The sequence below is a fragment of the Bufo bufo genome, chromosome 7, assembly GCF_905171765.1.
Source record: "Bufo bufo chromosome 7, aBufBuf1.1, whole genome shotgun sequence".
Classification (NCBI taxonomy): domain Eukaryota; kingdom Metazoa; phylum Chordata; class Amphibia; order Anura; family Bufonidae; genus Bufo; species Bufo bufo.
Window position 1 is genome coordinate 85043601 of NC_053395.1, and position 20870 is coordinate 85064470.

Sequence of the window (20870 nt, forward strand, 5' to 3'; positions counted from 1 at the left end):
CTCACACTGTTGTTGAAATCTGGAGAGTTCACTGCCCAGAACAGAAACGTTGAGCGATGGTCTCCTGTATTCAGCACGGCAGGGTTTTGTCTGGCAATACCCAAATTCAGTTCATACTCCCACTGTAAAGCTCCACTGTTGCTGTCTACAATAATGACCTGAACACAAAGAAACGGCGTAGAGACAGATAATAATGAGAGTATTACGGATATAATATAGCTGAAAAAAGCATTAAATATAAAACAGGCAAAAAAATGGCAAACAGAATAAGGCTACTTGTACATCTGTGTTCTCCGTTCCAGTTTTCAGATCCGGCAAAGGATCTCAAAACCAGAGGAAAACGCTTCAGTTTTGTCCCCATTCATTGTCAATAGGGACAAAACTGAACAAACCGGAACAGAGTGCACCAGAATGTATTCCGTTCCAGTTTGTTGCGTTCCCATGATGCACACAAAACTGCTGCTTTTTTGTGTGCGGCATGGGAAACTGAAAATAAAAAACCATGTAAGTCAAAAGGTGCTGGATCTGTTTTTTTCAGACACAAAAAAACGGATCCGGCGTCCATTGACTTACAATGGTTTTAGTATAATACAACCGGATCCGTTCAGAACGGATGCAACCGGTTGTATTATTCAAATGGATGGGTTTTCCTGCGGTTTTGAGATCCTCCTCTGCCAGATCTCAAAACCGGAAAGGAAAATGCAGATGTGAAAGTAGCCTAACCATATTTCATACATTACATCCACGTTAGGAAGAGGTACCTTTCAATAATACATATAGTTTAAGAGGTCTGGGCTTCAAGACAACCTCTCAGAAATAAGAGCATGAAATAATGCTTCTTAAACAGCTACAGAATGAAATGAATTATGCATTTTGGGCGTGTAGAATTAGCCTTCACTATGAGCCCCTCTGCACTGTAGCTGGGAGTATTATAAATACCCACACAGTGAATTCCAGCTATATACAGCATAGTGTTGTATCGGTAAAATACCTACACGCACCTTTTTTTTGTTCATTCCAGTTTCAAGCTCCATCATTATAGAGAAGACATCTCTCTTGAAAAACCCCAGTGCTGGCTTACTAAAAAAAACATAAAATCCACTAGTTTACAAAACCGCAGTACAAAAGCAGTGAGTGTAAATTGTGTGTACAGAGATAGTGAATATATTAAATATCTGTCCTAAATGCAAGAAATAATTAGTATCACTGACAACCTCTATTTCATATTACTACATTATAGTATATAGCATGGTTGAAAAAAAAAAGATGTTCTCTGGGACCTAGAAGCTGAGGCTTATCCTTAATGCTTGATCAGTGTAATGAGCTGCCATAGCGGCCTACAGTAGGGGTACAGTGCGGATATTGGAGGCTGGACTCTGATCAAACATAGAGGGCCTATCCTGAGGGGGTCAAAACTGCTGACAAACTCCCTTGAAGTTCTAGAGAACCTCTTCTCTATCATGCATGAGAGTGAGTGCAACTGTCTTATAATTGTTACGAGACATCGGAGCTGCAGTCACATGCACTCTAGGTGCAATCAGAGGCTGCAAATGCACTGAATAGTGAAAACTCTGCAAATCAATGCATTCCTGTGTGACCAAAGTAGCCATGTGGCCTCAACTGAGCTCTTAGCATCTAATATAGTTCAAACCTGAACCATATGGTTAAACTGGCACTTAGGCTACTTTCACACTAGTGTTTCTATTTTCCGAAATTGAGATCCGTCATATGGTCTCAATACTGGAAAAAAACGCTTTCGTTTTGTCCCCATTCATTGTCAAGATGGTCATGACCTATAATGCAAGTCAATGGGGACGGATCAGTTTTCTCTGACACAATAGAAAACGGATCGGTCCCCCATTGACTTTCAGTGGTGTTCATGACAGATCCTTTTTGGCAATGTTAAAGATAATACAATCAGATATTTTCATAAAGGATGCAGACGGTTGTATTATCAGTAATTGAAGCATTTTTGCTGAACCCTGCCGGATCCAGCAAAAACACTAATGTGAAAGTAGCCTTAGGCCATTCTCAGATACGTGTATAATGTTATGTAAGCCTGTTTTGCCTTTCTGACCTGAGCCTATGTTGGAGGTTTGATTATTGTACTGTAAATCTATTAAGTATCTTTATTTTGCTGTGTACAATGTGACAATGATTTTTTTAATTCTCTAAATAACTTTACTTTAAAAAAAAAAATACAGAATACAAAACTTGAAAACTAAGGGTGTCATTTACTATCAGATATACGCCAGTTTTCTGGGGTGTATATGTCGCAGATTGTGGCAGAAAGGTTACTTGCACTGCAATCTGCTACTTTTCCCCACTCACACCAGGTGTAAAAAAAGGGTTGTGACGTGGGTGGGGAAGGGCCGGCAGGCTCACCTCATTTATCATTTTCTATGTCTGTTTTAGGGGTAGAAAATGGTCTAAATTTAAGCCAGCAGGGAAAGTGGCTTACATTTAGACCGGTAGTGGATGCACTGAAGTTATGTAGAGGCCTGCGCCTCTTCATAACTTCGGCGATCCACCGCCAGCATAGGGGTTATTAAGACCGACATCTAAAAGGCTGGTCTTAATAAATGACCCCGTAAATATCTTACCTTAAAATGTTGGTCGTATTCACTGTCCACAATGTTTGAAATTTTTGACCATCTAGCAATTCAGAAACCTCAGATCTCACAACTAAAATGTTGTTATAATATCTTCCAGGAATATTTAATATGTAGAGAATGTTACCGGAGCTAAAATAGAAACAGAACAAAGACAAGAACCATTAGTACAGAGGGAAAATAAAATGTAAGCAGTGCAAATACATGGCATATCCGACACCCTGCCAGCAATACACGCAATCCATAACCAAATAATAACATTCCTCAACATGAAGGAAATGTAATGTTCTGTTTCCCTACTACTCTGGTTAGGAGCCATTAGTTTTACAGCTACTCTGGTTAGGAGCCACTAGTTTTACTACTACTCTGGTTAGGAGCCACTATTTTACTACTACTCTAGTTTAGTGCCACTAGTTTTACTGCTACTCTGCTTAGGAGCCACTAGTTTTACTACTACTCTGGTTAGGAGCCACTATTTTACTACTACTCTAGTTTAGTGCCACTAGTTTTACTACTACTCTGGTTTGGAGCCATTAGTTTTACTACTACTCTGGTTTAGTGCCACTAGTTTTACTACTACTCTGGTTTGGAGCCATTAGTTTTACTACTACTCAGGTTTAGATAATAACATTTGCAAAGACAGGTGCACTCTGCGGTCTACTAAACCCTCAAACTGATGTCAAAATTGAGAGATTTGAGAGTGCCCATCTTTAGTTTTGATACAAAATTGAGAGATTAGCCAACATATCCTACTGTGGAGGACATGTCTGAGCCCGAGCAGCGCGCCAAGCTTTGTATATAGAGATGCTTGGAGGTGTATGAACTCCAATTTAAATGTGCCTGTTTTCCATCAACAGGCTACATTTAGGTGCACCTGCGAGGCCTGGGCCATATCAGCCAGTCTTGAGTGGGACTCTCAGACTCCTCCCATTGCAAGCATGGCTACATGCTGGAGGTAACTGGTGAGTTGGCTATGAGTCGGACCTTACGCTCCTGTAATTTGCCCACTGGCTCAGGTATTGCCCATACGGCACAGGTAAGTGAGTGTTAGGTCCCAAGCTATTTGAGAAACCTTGGCACGGTGCTCGGGCTCAGACATGTCTTCCAAAGTAGGATATGTTGACTAATCTCTCAATTTTAACATCAGTATGAGGGTTTAGTAAGACCGCAAAGTGCACCTGTCTTTGCTATTATCTTGTTATATTGGTTATCACCTCCACATAATTTCTATCTTGTATAGGATGTCTATTATGGTACTTGTGGTCCGCTGCGGGCATCCTCTACTGTATGCATTTGTGCTGGGGATCGCCATTAGCAACGAGCTACAAGTGCAGTATTTAATCCCCTGTATACACATGCACAACTGCATATGGGTTTGAGCACTTCCTGCTTGCTTAACACCACGCCATTTTTTCTGTTGGTTTGTATACTCAGGTTTATAGCCACTAGTTTTACTACCACTCAGGTTAGGAGTCACTAGTTTTACTACTACTCTGGTTTAGTGACACTAGTTTTACTGCTACTCTGGTTACGAGCCACTAGTTTTATTACTACTCTGGTTGGGAGCCACTAGTTTTACTACTACTCTGGTTGGGAGCCACTAGTTTTACTACTACTCAGGTTTGGAGCCACCAGATTTATTATTACTCTGGCTAGGAGCCACTAGTTTTACTACCACTCTGGTTAGGAGCCACTACTGTTACTACTACTCTGGTTTAGTGCCACTAGTTTTACTGCTACTAAGGTTTGGAGCCACTAGTTTTACTACTACCCTGGTTAGGAGCCACTAGTTTTACTGCTACTCTGGTTGGAGTAGTCTCTATTTGATTGTGGATGAGGGATTAGGTTTCACTAGGAGAGCCATGTAAGAAGTCCTGTTATATCCATGCCTACAGGAGTGTTTTTCACTTAAGTGCTTCCATACATAGATGATCTGTTTAACAGCAAGTGCTCTTAACCTTACCACTCACAAAATTGCAAAGACAGAATTTGGATGGAAGTGATTTTGAAAACATTATTCTGATTCCAGTATTTGATTATATTGTAAGAACTATAATTCCGATCACTGCTGTGCAGGCGCCACAGAATACAACAGGATTATCCTAGAACTACAGGAGACAGTATCCTCATGCTTCACTGACAGACATTGCTCTGGTGCTATCAGCAGACAGAATACAGGCTACTATAAAAATACTTGTGCTGTTGGCGGATTATAAAGCAGTGGTTGGGACTTTGACTTCCATGAAGTGCAGCAGATAAAGGAAGCGTTTCCTAATATCTTATATACTAAGGAATAGTTCATAAACCAAGATTCCAAAATATCACATCTAAATGATAAAACCCATTGCAATGTACACAGTTTAAAGATTCCATCTCTGAGCTGAGGTCACTGGAGTGATGTTGCATAGGCAATGTGTGTAAGATGGCCATACACATTAGTTAAATGTAGGCCAAACCGTGCCCAATTCCTCAGAATTAGCCAACTATCTAACGCATTTGAGGGTGTCCCTACTTTCCCACCATGGCTGATGTTGACAGAAAGAAGGATCACGCAGTTAGATTTCAACATGCCCAATCGTTTTGTTCTCAGAAGAGATAAACCACCTCCACAGGTGTCTGGCAGTGACTTACTGGCCTCTCCCCATTCAGAAAACATGCACGCTCAGCTGGACTGCATGCATATATATGGGGTAGTTAGGAGAAATAATGGGATAGCCAACACTCATCTAAAGTGTACAGCCAGCTGCTCCGATCCTCCTGCTATTGCAGCAATGACATCATGTTCTTGGCTGCAGCGATGATGTCTCCTATATCATACTCAACCACTGCAGGCAGTTACCATCCTCAGCAGAAGGCCAGTGATTGGCTGCAGCACTCATATGCATGTCTCCGCTGCAGTCAAGTAGGCCAAAGCCTAGCTGGGCGGATTGCAGTGGTGGGGCTGGAGAAGTGGGAGTCTGAAAGGAGGAGTATAACTTCTTTTACAGTTTTAACATTTTCTTTGCCTTAAAGTTTTTTATTTACCTTAGAAAACTCATTAAAAAATATAAAACTTGAAATAATAAGCAGCTGAAGCTTTGTGTTCAGAAATATTTAAACAGTTTCTAGATTCATTTACAGTAGAACGTCACCAATGCTTTGTCACATATACTTACCTGGAAGAAGCTATGATGGGAATAAACCCCGCAGTAGTATTCCCTTGTGCCTCCCAGTCAGAGTCCTGCACGATAGGTAACGGTTTTGCTTCAGGGTCCGCAGTGTGAGAACACAGGTCGCTGACGGAATAAGCAGCAATGGACCTACCTGTTTGAGGAAGGTAAGGTTTGTTACCGTGTCAGTACTGTATTGTAATATGCATCTATCAATCGCTTAGATCAGAATTAGACAGGTCAGAGCTGTAGATAGAATGTTTTCATAGCAGTTTAGTTATTTCACCTTGGAAGAACAGGACATACGGTGCCTTTGACTTTGTCACATGTGTGTAATAACCACTTGGTTTCTCAGTTCCAATCCTCCACTTTTCTCCGATACGATCTCCATTTTTTCCTGAGAATATAGCACTCTGCAGCTATAAAAACAGAAGACAAAAAGAATGACCATTGTCTATATGTGACGTTATATACATAATCTTACGCTGGATTCCTGTCACTATATAGCTGGCTGTCCGTGGAATGACTGCAGAAGGAGATAAACTGCTGTCTGCCATGTGACCTGACAGTTGTCACTGTGTATGGCCATCTGGGCTCCCAGTTCTGGTTAAAAAGGGTCTTCCAAGACTTTAATTCTGATGACCTATCCTCAGGATAAGGGTCCATTACCACGTCCGTAATTTGGGTCCACATTCGTTCCACAATATGCGGACCCATTCACTTTCAATCAGCTTTTTGAGAAGGCCATGGGGCTCCTGTGAGCACCGCGGCCTTCTCTGTGCTTATAAAGCACAGCGCTGTACATAGTATAGTGAGCCTCGCTGCCTTCTCAAACAGCTGATCAGCGGGGGTCACAAGTGTTGGACCCCCACCGATTGGATACTGATGACCTATCCTGAGGATAGGTCATCAGTATTAAAGTCTTGGAAAACCCCTTTAAGTTTAGAAATGAAAAAAGATAATAGAAAAATCATACATATCAAGCTTCAGCATAAGATGAGTGATGCTAAAGTAATTTAATTTAAAGTAATTTAAAGGGGTTGTTGAGCCAAGAAAAAAAGATTTAAAAACAGGACAACATGGCTTGAAAAAGTAAAAGAGAGCAATAATCACCCAGCCGATTTCATTCTGATGCATCCTGAGTCCCCACCTGTCCTTACTGCTCGATCAATGACTGAGGCTAGTGACTGGGTAAGCAGTCACATTTCCTGGCTTTAGAGGGACCAGGAAGTACAGGGACCCAGGAATCTTAGGAACAGGAGTGGCAAAAAACTTGTAAGCCTTCATTTTGTTTTATAGATTGATTCCTTAAAGAGGTTATCTGGTAATACCTAACCTTTGACTGATGCCTGCAGCCTCATACTTATCTGCCCCCTGCCACTCTGGTCCTTTGTGCTGTGGGGCACAGGCCCCCTTTTCTCATGCTTAGTTTTTATTGAAACATATTTAAAGAAACTTTAGTTTCCATCATAACTCTGAGGGTAGGTCATAGAGCGAACACAATATCACATACAAGGATGAGTTACATAAATCAGCCTGACAGACATTAGAGACTGGCGAGGACTAGACAGACATGAGAGGCAGACTAGGGCGAGGGACCTTTCCAGATTGTAGAAAATGTGTTCTATTCACAACCTTTGGTGAATATCACAACTCATTTGCTTTGTGTTACTACAGTATAATAATGAATCATAGCCTGTACATTATATTGGACATAGTTACATATTTTTACCTCATCTTCCACAAAAAGAAAAAACATAAGATCTTCTACACCATCTTTATCCACATCTGGAATTTTCAGCACTGGTTTTAGAACTGTGGACTCAGCTGCAAACTTCGTTGGCTTTTCCCACAAGGTGTGTCCTGCAAGACATGAGCTGATGTGTGCCAGGCAAATATGGGGACTCCATGGAGACCGAGCGCTGAGGACGGCTTTCAAGAGGTCTCCAAGACAAATTAAATGATCACACTTTGAAATAGTACGGGTAGATGTTTGGTGTCTGAGCTCTGTTCTCAGGGACTGGAGGACTCAGTGCTGCCATACTTACATTCATTACTAAGAACTGACACCGATTCATTCATGGAGAATATTCTCCAATATTTCATCTTCAGCAAAATTGTGTGGCATGTATCTGGTGCTGTGACATGTGCATCAGACTGCGGTCAGGTCAGGAAAGTTAGTGGCCGAGCTGTTGTACCTATGTGTGGATTACTGCAAGTACGGGGAAAACACATAAAAACCATGTACTCCACTTGTATTTCCACAGAAATTAGTAGTGATCTGCAGCAGTTACAGCAGCTCGACCACAATGTGTACTGAATTTTGCGGAAAAATGTTGGCACACATTGTTACATGTTAGGCCACACCCATCCCAGAAAGCCACACCCTTTCCCACTAAGCCACACCCACTGGCCGCACAAAGTGACAAAAATGTCTAAAAGAATAAATGTGGTGTGCGGCATAAATACTCCCTGATGTTGCAGATTTTTTTGCTACAAAAGGGAAGAAACTGCTTCCCTGCGCAGAGAACAATCCGGGTAAGAATCCCGTTTCTGCTGTGTCCAGGATGCCCACACAGGACGTATAAGCTGAGGATTATGTGGCAAAGCTGTTTTACTGTACCTGCAAAGTGAATGAGATTTTAATGTGCTCATCTACATGCTGCGAAAAAAAAGGGTCATCTTTCTTTATTTGCTTTACAGAGAACCAACCTTGAAGATGCACTTACTGGTAAATGTCTTTTACAGGTGTAATAAATCCTCCTATTACTCTCACCAATACTAGATTTTCACACTAGATAATTATTATTTAGATACCTGATAAATTGCACATAGTGAATCTTACCTGTTTTCGAATCAATAGCTAATATGAATCCGGATTTCCTTATAACCAGACAGCCACCGCTGTCCTCACCACCAAGGTCCTGGATATTGCACTCCACTAACTGCACATCATCATCAGAAACAGGTCTGATCCACAGGGTACTTCCATTTGTCCCAGACAGGGCAGATAAGAAGAAGCATGGTTTCTGGAAGCCTGCAAAGATTGAAGATACCCTTCACATTGATGCACAAGTTAGCTGTCGCTGAAGGGGAGTGAGAAAGTTACATCTTTAAGGGTACGACCACACGGCGGTTGTGGCGTGTCCATGCTGCATTCGCGTACCATGTGGCCGAAAGGGTCACAGTGGGCTCTAATCACACTAATGAAGACCGCACCGTTCAGCGGGCCGTGCGGCCACTAACAATACAGGCCTGCTGAACAGTGCGGTCTTCATTAGTGTGATTAGAGCCCACGGTGGCCCTTTCAGCCGCATCACAACCGTGCGGTGTGGTTGTACCCTTAGGGTGTATTTAGATGGTGTGACTGGGTGCGGTTTTTGCCATGGTTTTTGGTATGGATGTGGTTTTCACAAATGAAACATGCTGAATATTTTGTACATGTAAAAAAATAAAATAAATCACATCATCAAGAAAATCACAGCTAAAATGCGTATCATTTTTAAATGTGGTTTTAACTGCATCTAACCACACTGTCTTAGCACACTTTTACACGGCACATGGACAGGGGTCGTGATCATTTAAAAGGGTTGACATGTCAGATAGGTGTGGTTCCACCTCTGAGACACACTCCTATCTCCAGAAAGGGCCCCCCCAAAGTAAAGGAGAGCATGCCACGGCCAAGCCAGCGTTTCAGGGGGCCTGTTCTGGAAATAGGAACGCATCGCTGAGGTGGGACCAGCAGCTGACATTGATAGCATATCCTAGCGACAAGCCATTAAATGCTTGTACGAAGAAAGCTGTTCACATTAAAATCAGTCTGAGAGATGTCTGATGGCCTGCTCGCCATCCCCTCTCTTTCCTCTCCTGAACAATCTTCTAGAATTATTTACGACCAAATCAAGGTTGAACTAGAGGGAGCTTACTGCATACAGTGTTATTAGGAGTCTGATGCATAACATTATGCATTAAAGGGATATTCCCATATTAGACATTCATGGCATATTCACCTGATAGGTTCAGGTCTTGAAGGTAAGATACAAATGTATTTCAAGATCAGGGGGTCCTGACCACTGTACTGCCTGGTAAGGGGGCCCCTGTATCTGGACAGATAATGGAGTGGTAGTTGAAGATGTGCTTCTATAGGAGTTAGAAAAGCAAGTGTAACAGACTTTTTTCATGACTTCCATAAAAACAAATGGATAGAGCACAGCCGCCTCTATTATTTTTCACCTGATGCGGGAACAACTGTTCCAGGTAGGTGAGGGTCCTGGAGCTGAATCTGGTGTGGGACCTGAATCTTTCAGACATTTATCGCATAACCTGTGAAAATTTTGTAAATATCTAAGATGAGAATATCCCTTTAAGCTCCCATGCTGCCTCTAGTGGCCACTGTAAGGCCCCTTGCAGACAAGCATTCCTCCCGCAGCGAGTCCGCGACACAGATCCGGGCCTGACCTCCCAGTGTTATCCAATACATTCCAGAACTATAAGAGTTACATAGCATCCTAAATCAATATAATGCTATGTAGATCCCGTCAGTGCTGGGAGGTCAGGCCGGGAGCTGCGTTGCGGACTTGATGCGGGAGGAACGCTCGTCTGCAAGGGGCCTAACTATCTACATTCACAAGTATTAAAGGGGTTTTCCCATCTCAGACAATCGCTAGGATATGCCCCCATTGTCTGGTAGGTGCGGGTCCCACCGCTGGAACCCGCAACTACAATAAGAACGGAGCTGGGAAATGAACGGAGGGCGCACTGCGCATGCGCAGCCGCCCTCCATTCATTACTATGCGGCCGTCAGAAAATAGCCGAGCGCTGGCACGGCTATTGCCGTCTGCCCCATAGAAATGAATGGGAGCATGGGCCGCGCATGCACGGTGCGCTCCCATTCACTTCTATGGGAGCAGCGTTTGGTGGTGGACGGACCCCGGGAAATCCGGGGTCCTCCAGCCACAGCGCTCCCCGCTTCGTTTTAGGTGCATATCCTAGCGATATGCCCCCATTGTTTGAGATGGGAATACCCCTTTAAAGGATATGGACACCTTTGTTAAAAAAAATAATATATATATAACAAGGAAAAGTGTGGCAGCACCAATGCACAACAATGTAATGGGTGCTATGTCCAGGGTTGTCACTGCTTACCCAGGGTATGTAGATAGAAATGGACAGCACATCCAGTAGAAAAAATCAAATCAAAATTTATTCAGCCACAGTGGCACAAAGAGGCGACGTTTTGGCTCAAAACCGAGAGCCCTGCTTGAGAAAGGCTCTCGGTTTTGAGCCAAAACGTCGCCTCTTTGTGCCACTGTGGCTGAATAAATTTTGATTTGTTTTTTTCTACTGGATGTGCTGTCCATTTCTTTCTATCTATATATATATATATATATATATATATATATATTATTTTTTACACTAATTAATTAATTTTGTGGAGAAAAGCATTTCTCCAATTGGTTCTATTTATCTATCTTTTTTCGTTTTTGTTCTACAGCCTGCTGTGCTTCCTATCCGGACGGATTTTCTGTGACTCCTACTGTGTGCACACAGGAGCGTGCACTGTCTCCCCCCCCCCCCCCCACCCCAGTCAGTACCTGTATCAGAACCTGCCTCTCTCGAGAAGCCCTGCCCCTCACGGACATCTCTCTCACCAGGAGCAGCTCCAGACTACATTGTGGTTAAAGGACCTGTGGTGATGTCACTGTGTACGGCAGCGTCAGGCGGGCACTGTGTAGGGCAGCGTCAGTTGTTAAGAGAAGAATTTTTACTCTTCTGGAAAAAATGTAGTGCGACCTCTGTTGTCAGCTGTAACATACAGCTGACAGTCTGCTTCAAACTGCAGACATAACCCCTTCCTTGCCATGGTCCTTGCAAGGGGCTAACCTCTCCCCCCTTCCTCCGCTGTGTAGAATGGCCGTCCTCACCTCCATACAAGCTGTCACCGCCCTTCCCTTAAGGATGGCCGGCGTGGCGACAAGCTCCCCCCGCCCCCTCCCTTCAGGATGGCTGGTGACGCAACAAGCCCCCCTAGCCCCCCCCCCCCAAGTTAAGGTTTGCAGAGCGGCAGCAGGGCAGAGTGTTAGCTACAACATACAGCTGACACTCTGCTTGAAACCTTAGATACCGCTTCATGGAGGGAATAACCATCGAGCCGCTGCTATGCTGTGGCAGCGGCCCGATGCTTGAAGGTTAAACTGAGGGAGGGAGCTCCCTCCCCCATCGGGCAGTTATGCTGCTGTGGCAGCGTCCCTATGGTTACCATACCATCCGGATTGCCATGGTATAGCTGAGCCTGATCTGGCTTACTGTGAATGACAATACACTGCAGTACACTATACAGTAGGGTTGTTTCGATACCAAAATTTTGATTCGGTTTCAATACCACAAAAAAGTATTGTGATACTCGATACCATTCGAAACCATGCAAAAAAAATTGAAACACCAAAAAAAGCTGCGTGCATTCCGCATTTTATGGAACGTCCGGCCCATAATAGAACAGTCCGATCCTATTTTTTGGAGGGACGAGGTGACAATAAAAATGACGAATCGCGCATTTTTTATTTTATTTTTTTCTGTTATGGCGTTCGCCGCATAGGACATTTTTTATATTTTAATAGTTTGGATTTTTCAGATGTGGCGATATGTAATACGTTTATTTATTTATTGTTTATATATAAAATTGGGAAAGTGGGTGATTTATACTTAATATTTTTTTTGTTTTTACTTTTTATTTAATAACCAGGCTAGAACCTGGGATCTTTCAATCCCTTGTCCTATTCACCCTAATACAGCTCTATCAGGGTGAATAGGACTTCCCACTCTCCCTGCTGCCCTGTGCATAGTACACACAGCAGCAGGGAGCTGACTATGGCCAGGGCTTCAGTAGCATCCTGGCTGCCATGGTAACCAATCGGAGCAGCAGGATTACACAGCTGGGGCTATGATCAGAAGCTGCCACTGCACCACCAATGAGGAGGAGGGGACCCTGTGGCCACTGCCACCAATGATTTTAATACTGGGGGTGGGGAAGAGGGGGCGCACTGCGCCAGCAATGATTTTAATACGGGGGGGCGGTTGAGGGGAGGGGGTGCACTGCACCACCAATGATTTTAATACTGATAATTATCATTTAATACAGGAGGCGGGTGCAGCACCTGAGGGGTTGCCTGCCGCTGATCACAGCTCCCCGCCAGCCCCCGCCTCCTGGATTTGTATTAAACGTTTACTTTCATTGGTGGTGCAGTACGCCCGCCCCTCTCTCCTCATTGGTGGCAGCAGCGGCACAGAGGGGAGGGAGAGATTGCTTCCTTCTCCCCTATGCTGCTGAAGAGAACACAGAGCGTGCAATAGACTGTGCAATATCGAAGCCGAAAAGAGGCAAATCCCGGTATCGAGGTAGATACCAGACAAAAGTATAGGATTGGGTATCGAAAATTCAATACCCGAAACAGCTCTACTATACAGTGTACTGCAGTGTATTGTAGAGGCATCAGACCCACTGGATATTCAAGAACCAAGTGGGTCTGAGTGAAAAAAAGTAAAAAATAAAAAATAAAAAAAAGTAAAAAAAATATCTAACTTCTTCCTATATCCACACATATAATTGGTTTAAAATGTATAAGAGGCACTTTTTTCCCCCCAAAAGGGGGGGAAAATAGCACTGCGTCTTATGGGGCGAATGCTGCAATTTTACACTGATACATCGCTGCTGCACAGCGCGGCCGGCATGTGTATCAGCGGGAGGGGGGAGGGATTGGGGGCCGGCATCTTGTTTTGTAATGGCAGCGGGGCTCGGTGCAGTCACTGTATTCTACTACACCGGGCCCCGTTCACTGTAGTAATCATATAGGCAATGTTAAACTGTAAATTCATTCATCCAGACTGTACTACGGTACTTACGACTAACTTCCATAGCAGGTAGGAGGCTGGGTGAGCGGGCGGGAGCCGGCAGCGTAACGCACTACGTCACGCGCCTGATCCGCCCACTTTATGAATGAAGCAGGCGGCGCAGGCGCATCAGGGGTGTGGAAATAAAAAAAAAAATACTTGTCGAAGGACTAAAGTGGGGGCTCAATCTACTTGTCCCTCATTACCATCTACTTGTCCTGAACTTATACTAACGTTATACTGTATGGGGGCGGGGGCCACAAGGCGATGTTATGCTGTATGGGGCGGGGGCCACAAGGAGACATTATGCTCTATGGGGCGGGGGCCACAAGGAGATGTCATGCTGTATGGGGCGGGGGCCACAAGGAGACGTTATGCTGTATGGGGGCGGGGGCCACAGGGAGATGTTATACTGTATGGGGGTGGGGGCCACAGGGAGACGTTATATTGTATGGGGGCGGGGGCCACAGGGTGACGTTATACTGTATGGGGGCAGGGGCCACAGGGTGACGTTATACTGTGCGGGGGCAGCCGCTTGGTGACGTTATACTGTATGGGGCACTAGGGCAGCCCCAAGGTGACGTTATACTGTATGGGGGCCACAAGGAGACGTTATACTGTATGGGGGCAACAGGGAGACATTATAGTTTATCAAGTGCCACGTGCAGTGCAGATTGCAGGCAGGGCCAGAGCCTCAGAAGACAGACAGCACAACCTTTATTTCTGACACCCCTGCAGATGAGCGTTCCTCCCGGAGCCTGTCCACATCGCAGCTCCCGGCCTGACCTGCAAGCGCTGACTGGGGTCACATAGCATTATACTGATTTCTGACGCTATGTAACCCTTACAGTTCTGGAATGTATTAGATAACACTGTCAGTGTTATCCAACACATTCCAGAACTGTAAGGGTTACATAGCATCATAAATCAGTATAATGCTATGTGACCCCAGTCAGCGCTTGCAGGTCAGGCCGGGAGCTGCGATGTGGACAGGCTCCGGGAGGAACGCTCATCTGAAGGGGGCCCTGGGGTCTCTCACTCCTCTTCTCCCATCTTGGCCTGCAATTACTCAGTCTCTGGAGACGGTGTGCTGACTTACCGTGCGCTCCTGTGCTGGCAGGTGGGCGGAGACTTCGATACAGGAGCCGGGAGGAGCGGGGGCCGCCTGCAGGAAGTGATATGTACAGTACTCATATGCACGATGCAGGGGCAGGCCGACAAAGATGTAGGAGCGGTCAGCTCGCGGTTAGCATATGACCGCTCCTATTACTGCCCAACCGACATGTCCCTGCTACTTGCCCGCACAGGGCTAAACAACTGTTCAAACTACTTGCCTGGCGCCCGGAACTGCATGTCCCGGGCGTCGGGCGATAGGAATTCCACGCCCCTGCGCATGACGTAGTGAGTTACGCTGCCGGCTCCCGCCCACTCGCCCGGCCTCCTGCCTGCTATGGAAGTTAGTAGTAAGTACCATAGTACAGCCTGGATGAATAAATTTACAGTTTAACATTGCCTATATGATTACTACAGTGAGCGGGGCCCAGTGTAGTAGAGTACAGTGACTGCACCGGGCCCCGCTGCCATTACAAAACAAGATGCAGACCTCCACCCCCTGTATTGGGGGTCATTCACTACACAGGGACACTGTTATGGGGGAAATCTGGGGATGACACATAGCATAAGATGCTATGTGTCATCCACAGATTCCCCCCCATAGCAGTGTCATGCCATCCCCAGATGCCCCCATAATAGTGCCATCCCCAGATGCCCCCATAATAGTGCCATCCCCAGATGCCCCCATAACAGTGGCATCTCCAGATGCCCCCATAACAGTGGCATCCACAGATGCCCCCATAACAGTGTCATCCACAGATGCCCCCATAACAGTGCCATCCACAGACCCCCATAACAGTGTGTCATCCACAGACCCCCATAACAGTGCGTCATCCATAGATCCCCAATAATAGTGTCATCCACCGACCACCATTAGTTCAAAACCCACCAAAAGCACACCTTTTGGTTCAAAATATATATTTTTCTTATTTTCCTCCTTAAAAACCTAGGTGCGTCTTATAGGGCGAAAAAAACGGTATGTGCGTCTCATGGGGCAGAAAATACGATGTATATATATAATAATGGCAGCACATCAGGCCAAAATATGGAGGTGCTGGCCAATGGATCCAGCAACAAATCCAGGACAATATGAGAATATAAAAAAATGGCAGCAATCTCACAAAAAACGAGTGAAAAGAAAAACACTTTATTCATCCCTCTGGTCTCAACTAGGGATGAGTGAACTTGTGTTCCCCATTCGCACTTCCGTTCCGCGGCCCCACAAAAAAAATAGAGCATGTCCTATTCTTGTCCGCAGCCACGGACAAGAATAGGCATTTCTATTATAGTGCCGGCCATGTGCGGTCCACAAAATGCGGAACGCACATGACCGGTGTCCGTGTTTTGCGGATACGCAATTTGCGGACGGCAAAACAGTTGCGGACATGTGAATGGACCCTTATGGTCCGTGGTAGCAGAATCCATAATGGAATTCTTAGATAACCTGAACCTTGTACGCCAATCTTGAAACACAAGTTCACTCAACACTAGTCGCAACGCTTAAGCTCAAAGGTTGAAAAGAGACTCTGTGAATGAGCTAAAAACAGTGCGAACACAGGAGTGAATCAAGTGTTTGAGAGTGTGGAATTTTTTTTTCTTATATATCAAACTGGTGTAAAGTAGAACTGGCTTAGTTGCCTATAGCAACCAATTAGATTCCACCTTTCATTTTTCACAGCTTCATTGGAAAATGAAAGGAGGAATCTGATTGGTTGCTATGGGCAACTATGGCAGTTCTACCTTACACCAGTTTTGATAAATCTCCCCCCCTGTGTACTTCTATGTGTACATAGCATTGTGCTGTCACACTGTACTAATCTGATTGGGACAAGTGACAGTTCATTGTGCGGACTGCACACAATACTATATTCAGAAGAGAGTGCACGTAGTGAGCGCTGTCAGTAATTAGATTTACATCCTGCTTATAACGCCATGGTTATGACTGTAGATCGCTGCACTAATGTTACCAGCAGAAATATCTATTGTGTCCACAAAGAATGGGCTTTCTACGGAATGGAAAGTGAGAAATAGATCTGCTGAATACAGGTTGTACCATACTGTAAGACTCACCATGTTGTGGATTGGAATTAAATCTTACAAGTTCCAGCAGCCTATATGTAAGTGGCTGATAGCTGTGCTGTGTAACAGGATATGTGGGCGGGGCAGCAGAGCTGTGCTGTGTAACAGGATGTGGGGGCGGGGTAGCAGAGCTGTGCCATGTAACAGGATGTGGAGGTGGGGCAGCAGAGCTGTGCTATGTAACAGGATGTGGGGGCGGGGCAGCAGAGCTGTGCTGGTGCATGTGAAATCCACAGGAACGCCCACAGATTCTCACAGGAGATGAGAGCATTAAGCAAAAATCATCAGAGCATTTCTGATAGCATGTGAAGCAAAGCTGATACCAGTAAGCAAACAAGTGCAATTTTATTATGCGCTGCATTACAGTAAGGCTACTTTCACACTTGCGGCAGAGTGATCCAGAAAGCAGTTCCATCGTCGGAACTGCCTGCCGGATCCACCGATCTGGATGTGACTGAAAGCATTTGTGAGACGTATCCGGATGCGTCTCACAAATGCATTGCAATAACGGATCCGTCTCTCCGCTTGTCATGCGGACAGTCGGATCTGTCTTGTATCTTTTTTTTACATTTTTACCAGTCTGCGATGGATCCGGCATTCCGGCATTTTGAATTCCGTATCCGGCACTAATACATTCTTATGGGGAATTCAGGCATTCAGGCAAGTCTTCAGTTTTTTTCGCCGGAGATAAAACCGTAGCATGCTACGGTTTTCTCTTTTGCCTGATCAGTCAAAATGACTGAACTGAAGATTACTCTCCATTCAGAATGCATGGGGATATACCTGATCAGTTATTTTCTGGTATAGAGCCCCTGTGACGGAACTCTATGCCGGAAAAGAAAAACGCAAGTGTGATTTTTTGTGCACAAAGGTGTCCGTAGCCTTTAATGTCTGGTTCTAATTAGAAGTGTCCTCATCATCCTTCACTGCCTGCACTACTGAGGTAAGCATTTTATAACCTGGCAGCTTGTCTGTACATCGGCATCAGATGTAAGATAATTTACCTTCATCCATACAGGATACATTTAATTTGTTGGCATCGTCGGTTTTAAAAATGAAGAGAACATCTTGCACATTATCTTTGTTCACATCGTCTGTAGCCAGAAACGGATAGCCAACTGTTCCCCAAGGAAAGAGAAGAAGGACAAGGCTGTTAATATACATGCAACACCCAATACACACAAAAATTACAATCAACACCCAATACACACAAAAAATACAAGTCAAAGGGTTTTTAAAAGAAATATCTAAATGCTAAAAATGATATGTTCCATAGACTTACATTCCCAACCCTGCTCTGCTCCCAGTTACTGGTGTCCTCGGGCCCCTGACACTCTAAGTTTGGCCACTTTTTATAACATGTTAGGGGATTACTTATAAAAAGGGGGATTGCAGCTCTGATTAGGCGGTTATCTGATTTCGAAAACCCAGGTCTCTTTGCACTCACCTGAAGAATGCTGTATTAGGGCTCACGCACACCAGCCGGGAGATCCGCCTTCAGATATGAACTAACTGCTTCATAAAACACATCGTGACTATGTTTCCTGGGCCGGTGATGGCCGTCTGCTTGAGCCCTTAGGGCTGTTGTGGATTTTGTCACAATGCCATGGCAAAATCTGCACGTGAGATTTTAAATCAGCAGCGTGCAAATTCATTTTTTTTCCCTTTACTGTGCACAGAACATTTGCACTGCATGGCAATTTATCTGAGGGATTTTTCAGCAGTGTGTGGATGTAAAATGATAAAATCCTAACCTCTTTGCCGCAACTGTATACAGCTGTACATCTTCCACCCGAGAATCCACACCATTACCACCATGTGTGAACGCACCCTTATCCCTTTCCTCCTCAGGATCAATAGTTGTAGGGTTAAGATCCAACCGTATTTGCCGCTTCTTTTTAATCATTTTCTACCATTGGTAGAACATCAAACCGCTTCCCTCAAATACAGTTGTAAAATATTTGACTCCTTAAGGCCTCTTTCACACGACCGTATGGCTTTTTCAGTGTTTTGTGGTCCGTTTTTCACGGATCCGTTGTTCTGTTTTTTGTTTCCGTTCCATTTTTTTTTTTACAATGAAACTCTATGGTGAACAGATGCCACAGTATGCCATCAGTCTGAGGCATCCGTTTAATGTATACGTTTTTTGTATACATTAAACGGATGGGAAAAACACGATGTGAACCCGGCCTAAAACTCTGCAAAGCTGGAAACACAAATACAGCTTTGAATCCACTTCTGGCTTTAGTTCAAAAGAACTGCGACAAAAACTGCATGTGTGATTCCATCAGTGTATGCTAGATTCATCCATTAGGCTACTTTCACACTTGCGTTCGGAGCGGATCCGTCTGGTGTCTGCACAGACGGATCCGCTCCTATAATGCAAACGATGGGATCCGTTCAGAACGGATCCGTCTGCATTATATTTCACAAAAAAATCTAAGTGTGAAAGTTAGTCAGACGGATCCCTCCAGACTTTGCATTGAAAGTCAATGGGGGACGGATCCGTTTGAAAATTGCACCATATTGTGTCAACTTCAAACGGATCCGTCCCCATTGACTTACATTGTAAGTCTGGACAGATCCGTTTGGCTCCGCACGGCCAGGCGGACACCCGAACGCTGCAAGCTGCGTTCGGGTGTCCGCCTGCTGAGCGGAACGGAGGCCAAGCGGAGCCAGACTGATGCATTCTGAGTGGATCCGCATCCACTCAGAATGCATTGGGGCTATACGGATCAGTTCAGGGCCGTTTGTGAGAGCCTTCAAACGGAGCTCACAAGCGGAACCCCGAACGCAAGTGTGAAAGTAGCCTTATCAGTAAAAATAGGAAAGGAACACAGCAATAATCCATGTGGTGAATAACTGGGCGATAAATATCCCAAAATGTATCACACGGATACATGTGGTCCGCTGCCGACATCCTCCATTGTATGCATTTTTCAGGGGATTGCCACTAGCAACGGATCACATGCGGAGTAATGGCTCCCCTGGTTATAAACACGCCACAGTGTTTGGGGTTTTGAGCATTTCCTCCCATTTAGGCCACTTTATTTTAGTGATTACAATGTGTCATTGCGTACTGCTGGTAGCATTCTGTTGCACCTGGAAGCCAGTGTCACATGGCCTGTTATAGGTGGGGCAGTGTCACATGGCCTGTTACAGCCTTATCATCTCTCCCACTACCTGAGTGATCTCACTATGGAGGTATGTGGGAGCTTGGCTGTAAGTTGTATCTTAGCAGCTCTCAGACCGGGTTCACACTCCGTAGGTAGTGTAGTGGTCGGACTCATGCCACACTGAGATACCTTGACGGTGGTGCAAAATGTATCACACGGACATTATTGTGATAACCTGTAAAGCCTCATTCACACATCAGTGTTTCACGTACGTGTGCTGTACGTGTTCTCCGCTGACAGCACACGTCCCAATTAGTGATGATCGAGCATGCTCGGCCGAACACCAGTTCAGCTCGAGCATTGAGATGCTCGGCACATGGCAGTGTTCGGCCGAATACCGCGTGTGCTTGAGCGCCATGCTCGAGTCTCCTCCCCGCACGTTTGTTGGCTGCGTAGCAGCCAATAAACATGCAGTTAAGTACTGCTACTCACTGTAATGCCGGTAGCCATGTTAGTAACTGGCATTACAGTGATTGGCTGGCTATAAAGCACCAGATGATACGTGGCTTGACCAGTTATAGTCAGAGAGAGCTGTGCTGTAGAAGGGACAGATAGTGTAGAGAATGGAATTTAATTTTTTGGTTGGTGTTAGAGACCCAAAAGTCCTTTTAAGGACTAATGTTTACACTGGCAGCAATATATATTTTTAGCGCAACCTGCGCTAAATAGCTTGCAATTGTTTGGCCGCTGCAGACAGCGAAATTATCTGCGCTACATCTCCTGTGTAATGTGTGCGCAGCCTAAAAATATCTGCGACATCCAGCATATTTTTTCTTTAGACGGTGTCCGCTGCGGACAGTTACATTAACTGTGCTACATCTCCTGTATAACGTGTGTGCATCCTAAAAATATCT

The 20870-nt window shown here is 44.9% G+C and overlaps 1 protein-coding gene across 2 annotated transcripts in view; it reads right to left on the reverse strand.

The window, feature by feature from the left end:
• The window catches only part of FAM234A (family with sequence similarity 234 member A), a 64830-nt gene that overhangs the window by 17931 nt on the left and 26029 nt on the right, over window positions 1-20870 (reverse strand). For both annotated transcript variants that reach the window (XM_040441302.1, XM_040441304.1), the window contains exons 3-10: window positions 17845-17958; window positions 8607-8798; window positions 7494-7624; window positions 6048-6180; window positions 5768-5915; window positions 2604-2744; window positions 1002-1080; window positions 6-158 (exon numbers count right to left, since the gene is read on the reverse strand). In XM_040441302.1, coding sequence (XP_040297236.1) covers window positions 6-158; window positions 1002-1080; window positions 2604-2744; window positions 5768-5915; window positions 6048-6180; window positions 7494-7624; window positions 8607-8798; window positions 17845-17958 — 1091 coding nt within the window. The remainder of the gene's footprint in view (window positions 1-5; window positions 159-1001; window positions 1081-2603; window positions 2745-5767; window positions 5916-6047; window positions 6181-7493; window positions 7625-8606; window positions 8799-17844; window positions 17959-20870) is intronic.